Source organism: Chiroxiphia lanceolata, chromosome 6 (assembly GCF_009829145.1).
Source record: "Chiroxiphia lanceolata isolate bChiLan1 chromosome 6, bChiLan1.pri, whole genome shotgun sequence".
Taxonomy (NCBI): Eukaryota; Metazoa; Chordata; class Aves; order Passeriformes; family Pipridae; genus Chiroxiphia; species Chiroxiphia lanceolata.
Genome location: NC_045642.1, coordinates 50,048,828 through 50,059,429, shown reverse-complemented (window position 1 = coordinate 50,059,429; position 10,602 = coordinate 50,048,828). Strand labels below are relative to the sequence as shown.

General features: G+C 46.0%; 1 protein-coding gene and 1 long non-coding RNA gene across 2 annotated transcripts; one reads left to right on the top strand and one right to left on the bottom strand.

Annotated features, from left to right (window-relative positions):
• Positions 1 to 3,814: 3,814 nt before the first annotated feature.
• Positions 3,815 to 4,637, bottom strand: LOC116788394. The gene is made up of 3 exons (XR_004357622.1): positions 4,542 to 4,637; positions 4,225 to 4,318; positions 3,815 to 4,090 (listed from the first exon to the last, which is right to left on the bottom strand). It is a non-coding gene; the product is annotated as an uncharacterized LOC116788394 (long non-coding RNA).
• A 1,044-nt stretch (positions 4,638 to 5,681) lies between these two features.
• Positions 5,682 to 7,226, top strand: GSC (goosecoid homeobox). The gene is made up of 3 exons (XM_032691203.1): positions 5,682 to 6,012; positions 6,210 to 6,469; positions 6,900 to 7,226. Exons 1-3 carry the CDS (start codon positions 5,682 to 5,684, stop codon positions 7,050 to 7,052), a joined length of 744 nt encoding a protein of 247 aa, XP_032547094.1. The 3' UTR covers positions 7,053 to 7,226.
• The last annotated feature ends 3,376 nt before the right edge of the window (positions 7,227 to 10,602 follow it).

The window sequence follows — 10,602 nt, the reverse complement described above, 5'->3', positions numbered from 1 at the left end:
AGAAATTTTGACTGTTGGCTGTACTGTGACTGAGAACCACTTCTAAAACAGGGCTTAGTCATGTGTGCGTGGCAGTCTTCTGCTGTGTCAGCTTCCATCGCACATCCTTTGGCATTAAACTTTTTCTTAATGTGAATGTCCAGATCATCCCATAACACTGAACTTAAATGGGTTTGATCACAGTATCTTTGAGTATCTCACTCAAACTGGTTTTAATGGAAAACAAAATTACCAAGTAATAGGGCATCCTCCTATTGACTTCTACAATTGCAGTCAAGGACCCAAAGTGTTTTCCCACTGTTCCTTTGGAAAGATGAACTATTTTAAAAGATCTTTCTTTGCAACAATCTGCTCAGTTTTGTTATAGATTCCTCTGCTAAGAGGAAATGTATTTTTCTTGCTGTATGTCATACCTCCTTATTTGCCAAGTATGCTGTTTATTGGAATACATATGAAACCAGCAAAAAAACCTCTCTTTGACCTTTGTTCACATTCAAGGAAACCTTTAAGAGATTCTGCTTTCTTCACTAGATTACATCACCTTAGATCGAATCTATATCAGCTTTTAAATTTTGAATTGTCTATACCAGAATCTGTCTATGTTGACTCATTACACTTCTGAAAAAAATCACCTCTGACCACTAACAAAAGGGGTAGTGTATCTTGAGAATTCTGTGTATGACTAACTGACATATACAATAAATAAAAATGTTACTACAGTAACAGATTGAAATTATATAGTTCATTTAAACCTTTTTCCAACTTCAGCTTAGTCCCCTCTAAAGCACACAGGAAATAAACATATTGAGCTGTCTGGCACCAGGCAACTATCCAGGTCCTGTTCTGTCTAGCACTGTGCTAGGCTTATCCATCTAATCAACATTAGAAGATTTATTTATGTGAGACAGATATATTAGTAATAAATGAATTTATTCAGTAGCTTGGTAGATTTATACGTGTACAAAATCATTTTAGTTTAAGGAGACTTAAAACTGAGTGACTCTACTACTGTTATGGACTGTGTCCTGAAACCCTTAGCAAGTTCTAGTCTCCTCTTCACAAGAAAAAAAACAAACAAACAACCACACACAAAAAAAACCCCCTCAAAACAAAATACTAATTGAAGTCAATGGAATGTTTACTCGAGCAAAAACTGCAAAAAACTTAAGAAACGGTGAATGCAAGTGAACATGTAGCTATCCAAGTGGCAATTTAAAAGGTTTTGTGATATTTATATACACTGTATGCAATATTCCATATATAAAAGTCCGTTTCAATTTTTACAGCCCAAGATAGTCTGTAGAAGAGAAACAGCTGACAGAATTCAGAAGGGATATCTGGGTTTTCTTCGTCACACCTATTCGTACTTTGGACAGATTTTGTTCTAAGGCATTAATTTGACATACGAGTCAGGTCTGTTGCTACGTTGAAGTCTGTTTTCACTGATTCCTCTGTTGTTTTTTAGAAAACAAGACAGAATTCTCTTTAGTGCTAAGGTTTATACATTTCAATCAGGCAGTGAGTGGCACATTCTCACCTCATTCGCAGTTTTTAATTCCAATTGGACGCTGCTTTTGAAAAGTCCCTTCTCTTTTTCCCCTTTATGCTGCCACTTGAAAGTTGAAATGCAGCAAGAATGTAGCGTTAGGTGCCAGTTTGCTGAATTACAGGGTGACTGCTTTAGCTGATCCCAAAAAGCAAGTGTCTTTTTATACCGCATAAAAGCCTGAAATGTTTACATATCAAAAGGCTATAGGCCAATTTCTGTCAAAATTATACATGAAGTTAAGCAGTACAAGCAATTTATTTAAACACTAGTCATTGTAGAAAAATTCAAAACCATATGCTCTTTTAGCAGTTTTTCACAAATGCATTTGACCCATGACTTGGCAAGACATGCGTGCTTCATAATTTACCCTAAATTTCAAATCCCCTTGACATTTAAATAAAAGATCTTCATTAATAAAGTTTATATGAATGAAAACTTTAGAAGCTGATATTTTTAGAGGGAAGCTTTAGGGGGAAAAGAAAAAACCAACCGCGTTTCTGCCTCGTTTTCAAATGACTGACTTTCCTAATCAGTTCAAGATAAGTTTATTCTGGGAACAAATTACCGTAATTTTGCATTGTATGACTTTCATAGTTTTTTTTTTTTTCCGGTGAAGCGATGATGCAATCTCTTTGAAACAAACGTGGGGAACGCCGAAGTGTGATAGCATTTATAAGTGAGAGATGTGCCGCGCAGCGTCGTTTCCCAGCGGGTCTCGCAGCTGGACACCCACCAAAGCCCTGGGTCACCCCGGCATTACCCCCTCACGTGGGGCGGGAGCCCCGGCTGGGCGAGTGGGCTGCGGTATTGCTCCCCAGACCCCGCCCGTGCGGCCCCGGACCGCAGTCCCGGTGCTGCTCCTGCCGTCAGGCCGGGCAGAGACCGCGTCAGGAAGGCGATAGATGCGTTTTGCATCCCTGGAATTATTCCTTAATACATTAAAATAAAAAACCCGTCCAGTATCTAAACAAGCGCATTTTCATAGACTTGTGTATGGTGATTGCTTTGTATGAAATCGTGTTTGGGTAATAATACCGAAAATCAGCGCCGTGTTTACTTTATTTCATACCTAACAGCTTGCTCTGCCCAGTACTATACTCCTCTTTAGATCCCTCTTTCAACCCATGCTGTGACCACCCTCCCGTAACAAACAATTGCTTAGCAACACTATGCAGCACAATTTGCTTGTGTTTCATTTGTTATTACAATTTCACCCGACATTGTGTGACAACTGATTGTTTGTTTAACACAATTTTCCATTTGCCAGGTTAGCGAAGAGCGCATGGGAAATGAGAAACTCCGAGAACAGGTTTTGAGAAGAGGGTATCAAAACTGGGGGTTTCGGCAAAACGACTCAGATTGAAACAAACAAAACAAAAGAGAACTTCCCCACGGGGATGACAGGTTATTTGGGAAATATCACATCTAAATTGGGAATAAAGGTAAGCGTTGCAGCGAGGTGGATCATCCTTCAGGGGACCCTTCAAGAGCGAAAAACTCGGGAAGCAGAGCGTTCGTACAGCCGGAACGGAGTGTACTCCGCCAGCACCGCGGCTCCTCTGGTGCCCACTCGTGTCCCGCAGTGCTGCTTTCGCCTGGGAGAGGCAGGACAGGAGCGGAGATGAAACCGGGATGCAAGTGATGCTAAGCGCCCAAGAAGTCGGCCCCGGCGGCGGGTGTCCCCACGGAGGGTGTCCCCACCTGCGAGCCCCCGCATGAGCGGGGCTCAGCGCGGTCACCCGGCTGGTTCCCCGAGGGGCGGCAGTCCCGGGGCAGAGCGCTGTCCCCGCCTGGCTCGGTGTCTGCCCGTCCCGCAGAGCCGCCCCTGCAAGAGACCCCCGGGGCACCCGCGGGGATGTTCCACTCCGGGCCGGTGCGGGAGCGGGCCGTGCCCCGCTCTCGGCATTCCCTCGGGCCTGGCTCCCTCGGGGACCCCTGGCCCGGTTGGCCCGGAGCCCCGCTCACCGCCGGGGATGAGCAGGCCACCGGAGGGATGATAGCGCGCATTGCTGCAGAGCCGCCGAGGACGTGGACGAGCATCCCAATGACGGCATTAAGCAGGCGCTGCTCTGCATGTAGCGTAACCGGCTGCACCCGGGGAATTACTGACCAAAAAACCCCAACAAACCAGCCCGAAACTCCCCCCAAAACAATAATAATAATAATAAAAAAAAAACAACCAAACGAAAACAAACAAACAATAAAACCCAAACAAAAAACCCCACCCAAACCCCTGAAAAACAACAACAGAAAAAAAAAAATCCCAGATCTAACAAAACCCCATAAGTCTCTCTCAAATAGTATCACTTTCCATCAAATTTGAAAAACTTGCACGAAGCTGAGGTCTAAATGACAAACGAGGAAAGAAATTGATCAACAGACAAATCGAAGTAAAGGAAACGATACGAGTCATTAGTCACATCGCGATGTATCAATACAGCGAGAATTTAGTCCTGGGGTACTTTTTCTTTAACGTTTATACGAGTCTTTTATTAGAAATAGGATCTTGGTTTAGATCATCCTCGGGTGCAGTTTTAAATCCTGGAATATCGAGGAAAGAAAGGATAAAGTGCGAGTAAGCGCTAACGAGGATATTCTTTGTTGAGGAAAAATAATGTGTTCCTCGTAAACGGACCCTAATGGCTTGTTTTCATTTCATGCGTACAATTTCCTACCTTCTTTGATGGAGAGTTGATGGGGTAAATAGTCTAATCTTATTCAGTTCACCTCCTGTGGATTCCCAGTGACAGTCGTGACAGACGAAGTATTCTGCAAATCACAAGAGCCAGCTACCAGGAGAGCCAAACCACTTAATAGAAAGAGTTTTAGGGATTTAAAATTGCTCCATTTTAAAATTCACACAACATGCAAAATATAAAGTTCTCTGTATCATTGTAACTTTATGGGTTTTATTTTCTAAGCTAGAAAATGGAAGATTAAAAAGAAAAGAAAAGGGCACCAAGATAGATCGGAAGCAAATCGGAACACCTACCACACCCGGGGATTTGAGGTGGCACTGGTCTTTAACATTTCCATCTCCTGGCTTGTTATAAAAATAAAAAGTGATACCCGTCTGAATCTGAATGTACTAAAAAAAAAAAAAAAAAAAAAAAAAAAAAGGTAGAGAAGTTTACAGCATTCACATGTCCTTGTTATGCCAGGTGATCTAGGAAAATTAAAAAAAAAAATTTACTTAGTGAAGATGTTGTTGCTTCACTGCGTAAAGCTTAAATCAGAGAAACGCATACTCCTCAACGCCCTTTCAGTTCTCCGAGCTGGGGGAAGCAAGATTCAAACCCTACTACAGAAACACTTGTTGGGGGGAGGGAGGGCGTTGCATGGTTGTATCGCAGTTTATTTTTTTTTTAAGTGCTTCTTAACCAATTCGAAGCATAAATAATGAATCTGAGCTTCAGACAGAGGAAATCGCACCCACTAATGTGAACTAACACGACCAAAGTAGGTGCATAATAGACAAGACTAGGAGCTGCTAACCACTTCTGCACAACGGCATTAATAAGATTAACCTGGGCAATTAGCCGGTGCAGCAGAGATCAAGCCTAAATCTGGGGCCTTTCAAAAAAGCCCACTAATGGAAAGGATTACGTTAATTTCATTAATTCTGAATACACAGACTCGGGCTGCTTTCACTCCTTTGTGTAACCCCCACCTTTTCCCCACCAAAAAAGGGGAGAAAAAAAAATCAAATCTGGTTTTGTTTGTCATCTGCATATTACCAGGAACTAAATCCAGGATGACGTCGCCTGGGTATAAAAAAGGGAAGAGGTTCAGATGGATTATACTCCGAGTAGCCCTCTGGGTTGAGATCAGTAAACAGGCGAGAGTTGAGGGGGGAAAGTTCCAGGGGTGGATCCTGCGCGCACGCACACACACACCGCACACGCACACACGCGCGCACAGACACACACGCACACTCTGACCGCAAGCTGCCCTCGGAAAAGGCTCTGTTCTTTTCGCTCCGATCCCTTTTTAAAATTTCTCCGAAAAGTTTCGATTTCGTGTCTTTCCAGCCTCTCCCCCCCCTTCCCCAACCACCACCTACCCTCCCTCCCGCCCTCCTCCTTCCCTCCCCCGGCCGGTCCCCGCCGCCCTGCCCCGCACGGTTTGGGGCATGCCTGTGAGCATGTTCAGCATCGACAATATCCTGGCGGCCAGACCTCGCTGCAAGGACTCGGTGCTGCTGCCCCCGAGCGCCGCGCCCGTCGTCTTCCCCAGCCTCCACGGGGACTCGCTCTACGGCAGCGCCTCCGACTACGGCGGATTTTACTCCCGGGCGGTGGCTCCCGCCTCCGCGCTGCCGCCGGCCGTCACTGGATCTCGGCTCGGCTACAACAACTATTACTACGGGCAGCTGCATGTGCCGGCGTCCCCCGTGGGCCCTTCGTGCTGCGGGGCCGTGCCGCCCCTGGGCGCCCAGCAGTGCTCCTGCGTCCCCCCCGCAGGTAAGGCGGCCCCGCGTGGGACGGGGCAGACGGGATTCCTTTGTTCCCGCAGCCGCGGGGCCGGAGGAGGTGGCTGCCCGCGGGAGCGCGGGTGGGCGGCGGGAAGGGTGCTTTGTCGGGACGGGTGGGGACGGGGGACGGGGGGGAAGCAGGGATCTCATGCAAAGCCTGTAGTCGACTCGTCTGTCTGTTCGTAGGTTACGAGGGCACTGGGTCAGTCCTGATGTCCCCTGTTCCCCATCAGATGTTGCCCTATATGAACGTGGGCACTTTGTCCCGGACGGAGCTGCAGTTATTGAACCAGCTGCACTGTAGGCGGAAAAGACGGCACAGGACTATCTTCACTGACGAGCAGCTGGAAGCGTTGGAAAACCTATTCCAGGAAACGAAATACCCAGACGTGGGCACCAGGGAACAGCTGGCCAGAAGGGTGCACTTAAGGGAGGAAAAAGTGGAGGTACTTTGCTTTCTTTTTCCTTCTTCCATCCTTTCCCTTTCGCACTCAAAAGCGCTCGAACCGGAGGTACCGCAGTGCGGCTCCAGCCCGGCTCAGGCAGCGGAGGGAGAGCGATCGCTTTGCGGAGGCTGACGGAAAGTTTTTTATTATTATGTCCAAGCGTCCCTCCTTGGGGAGGCCGGCCGAGCTTGTCACGGGGCTGTGAGAGATTGTCGGGAGGCGGTCGTGCGTCCTGAAGGCGCTCGGTCGGTCCCACCCGAGCGGCAGCTTCCCCCGCCTCCCTCCCTCCCGTCCAAGGGTGGCCGCCGCACACCGGACCCGGCAGGCCTCCTACGGGGCTGAGGTCAGGCTGCGGGTTTGGATAGTTTTGTTTGGTTGTGGGTTTGTTTTTTTTTTTCCCCACTAAAAATTTAATTTCTTAACGCTACAGGTTTGGTTCAAAAACCGCCGAGCGAAGTGGAGGAGGCAAAAGCGATCGTCTTCGGAGGAGTCAGAAAACGCACAAAAGTGGAATAAAGCATCTAAAACGTCACCGGAGAAGCGACAAGAGGACGGGAAAAGTGACTTGGACTCCGACAGCTGATGCATCTCAGTAGGGGGGAAATTTCCCGTGGACTGTCAGATACGCTCCAGAGGATGCTACTAATCTTGCACAAGCTCTGCCTTGTTGGAGGGGGAAAATATCTGTATATAATGTACAATGCCCCGAGTTGATTCCGTGTAAATAAAATGTGTTTGCGGAGGTGTTGCACAGGTAGACGGCGGGGCGTTTGTTCACTCTGCGCCGCGGGGAGAGGGAGAGGAAGGAGAAGGAAAAGGGAGCAGGGAACGATGGTGCCCGGCTCCCCGGGGACCAGGGCCGGCCTTGCCGGCGCAGTGACTTGTTCAGCGGTGCAGTGTGAAAGCAATGTGAAAGTTTATCGCACAGTTTGAAAGCCGGCGGAGGGCAGCGCTGGTGACCGTGCCGCACTCGCCGCAGGCCGGGGGGCGATGGCGGATCTCTCACCCGAAGGGAAGCGGCGGAGGCCCGGCCAGGCCAGTCCCAGCCCGACGGCGGCGCCTGGGGCAGCCTGGCTTGGGTACGAGGCCGAGGCGGCCGGGAGCGAACCCCGCTGCTCCTCCCGGCTCTCCGGTGCCGGTCCGCCCATTCTCCCGGCCCCTCTCCCGAGCGCTTCTCCCTCGGGGAGCGCTGCGGCTCCCCCCGCCCGTGCCGGCGGCGATGCCCTTGGGAAACGCAGGCGAAGCAAACCCGGCCTCGCGCTTGTTACTCTGTCCCGTCTCCCGCGCCTTCCCTCGTCTCACTGCAGTTGTGCCCTGTTGACTTTCCAAAGCGCTTGTCTTGGATCCCCGTTTAGAAAAGCCGTCTCTCTACAGCGGGGTTTAAAGTTGCTGTTAACAAATTTCAGCCATTATCAGATGAATTACGTGTAAGGGGAGTACGGGCCCTCGTGTGCTGCTTTTGGGGGTGTTTCAGAGGAAGTTCCTAATGGAAGTTTTCTCCCCTTTGAGGCAGCACCTTTGCAATTAGGAAAACAGTGACAGCCCGGTCTCATTTTACTCTTTCCTCTACGAGGGTCTCGTAGAAGAGACGTCTATTCCCGCTCTAAAGACATGTTCATTTTCCTTTCACTTCTTTTCCTGTCACTCCCAGCTCAGAGCTCATCAGAACAGAAACACAGCGGTTGCCCTGTGGTGTCTTGTTTAGAAAGACCCTTCTCTCTCCTTGCCTACAAAGACTGTTCATAAATTTAAAACAAATGACCTGAAGGTGTAAAGCCAGTGTAGATAATCTCTGGCTGGAAAACTTCATGCTGCGCCTTTCATTCAGAAATTAAGCAGTACTGAGCCGATTTTACTTAGTTACGGCCAACGCCTAAACTCACCTGTATCTATTCAGCTCATTAGTGTAGACAAGAAATTGTTTTGTACAAATGTGCCCACCATTGCTTCCGGTGACACCAGAAAGGGTCAACTGTTGTGTTGCTTGTCCTTGTGCTTTTCCCCCCCTTTCCTCATATATCCAGGCTTTTATCGGTGTTGTAAGGGTGAGTATTGCAGGTGTTAGTGTGATAGAGCCAGTCTTAGTACCTGTCTGCTCAGATAACATTTCTTAATGTACCCATGTTTCCACGTAGATGTGGTATCTCTCTCTGAGCAATCTCTCGCTGTACCAAGATGTAGGAACAGCTGCTGTAGAAGAAATTCAGTGTGGTTTTGTATGAGCCAGTCCTTTAGGGGGCTAAGAGTTTCATAGCTACTGCTCTCTTGAAGAGAAGAAATTTAGCCTCTTGTTCCTTAGTGCAGCAGAGGAAGAAAACTAAAAGCAAATGGATTCTTCTTTTTGGATGCATATAATGGTTTGGCTCTGTGGAGCTACTGCATTTGGGAGATGTGGATGCATATTTGATCTCTGTAAACTGTGTTAAATTACAACCAAATAGCACTAAAAATTAGTTTTTAAATTACTGAAAATTAGTTTTGAAAAGAAGTGTTATGTTATGTGCAGGAAGTCTCACTGAGTGGATTTTTAATGTCATCACCGCTGTATTTAGTCATTGTTAGATTTTAAAGTGCATACTTAATTTGCAAATAAAAGCCAGGTCTAAGGATAATATTGCCAGGATTTTGCAAGTGCTTACATACTTCCCATGTGTAAATGTCCTTACTGCCACACCAGGATCTCGGTAGGGTTTTGTTTTGGTTTGCATTTTTTTTGTATATGATGGTAATTTTGGAAGTCACTATTAAGGATTTTAGCTTGCATAGTTGAATGTGGGAGTTAAACTGAATCTGATTTTGTAAGAAGTGGGCTTTAAAAATGTTTTTGATTATCAATAGTAGTTACTTAAAGCTGCAGTCTATATCTTTAGAGATATTTATACTTTTCCAATGGGAGCAAGGTGCTTGAGATCCATGGAAACTCAGGTCATTGAACATGCCAAGTTGTGGACTTTTTAGACTTTTTGTCCTGTGGAAGCATAGGATGTGATGTAAGAATCAAAACTTTGTATTCCAAAACATGCTTTCCGTGCATGGAATTGTGATGAAGCCTGGCTTCATCAATTGTGTTCAATTGCTTTAAAATCACATTGTACCTTAGTCTGGGTTAATTTTTGAGTTTCCTGTAAACTCTTGATTACCATAAGCTTGATCTCACAGTCACAGATATCTACTGTTCTTACTATATGTAGGTGTAGACCTATGAGAGTTAATAATACCACTTTAAAATCTAATTGAAAAGCAATTTTAATCTCTTAAACCTAAAAGCTTTACCTTACTAACTAAAAATGGTATTTATACCATTAGACAGTAGGAGTAGCTGTCTCATTCTTTTTCTCACTGGTGGTTGTTGAAAACCTAAAGGCTTCATTCTACCTTTCTCGTACTACAAAATCAGATCCTGTGCAGTAGGGAAGAGTCTGATAATGGAAAAGTAGCAAGAATATTGCATGAAAAGGATCAAGAAACTAAATTAATTATTGAAAACATGAAGGTGATTGTAATAAGAAGATCTCTTGTTCACTTGTGCTGTTTGGTTGGCATATTCCATCTCTAGATGCCTGTCTGGATTTTTATTTTAGGAGAATTCCTACATACTACAATGCAAATGCTACGTAGCACCTTTCATTATTCTCTCTTTCTGTTGGTGCAGTAGGAACAAGGCAAAGTGAGGGACTTGAATATGTACTGTGTTCCAGCAGGTTCAGTTCTAACAAAGGGGCTTTGAATGAGTTGGTTGTGGTTTTGTTTGTTAACACTTGCCTTAAAAGAACACCAAAAGAGATTTTTTTTTTAATTAGTTTGTTTGGTTTGGTTTTGTCTGTATCTCCTCTACTGCAATTTACAACCTTGTATCTTGGGTAAATCCCTTCCCAGAAGACTGGATGGTCCTCAAATATGTTGTATTGTTCATGGCACTGGTATATCTAGGATTTGCAACATGAGTTCAGTTTCTTGCTGTCTTACTGATTTCCTATGATCTGTTGGACTTTTTTCTTTCTAAATTTCTGTCTATAGAATGAATAATATTCCTCTCAGATCTCACAAGGGAGGTAGGTTGAGGAGGGGATATATGAAGAAGCGTAAGTTACTTAGGAGGTTCACTGCCGTAGTGCAGACTTATTCCAGATAAT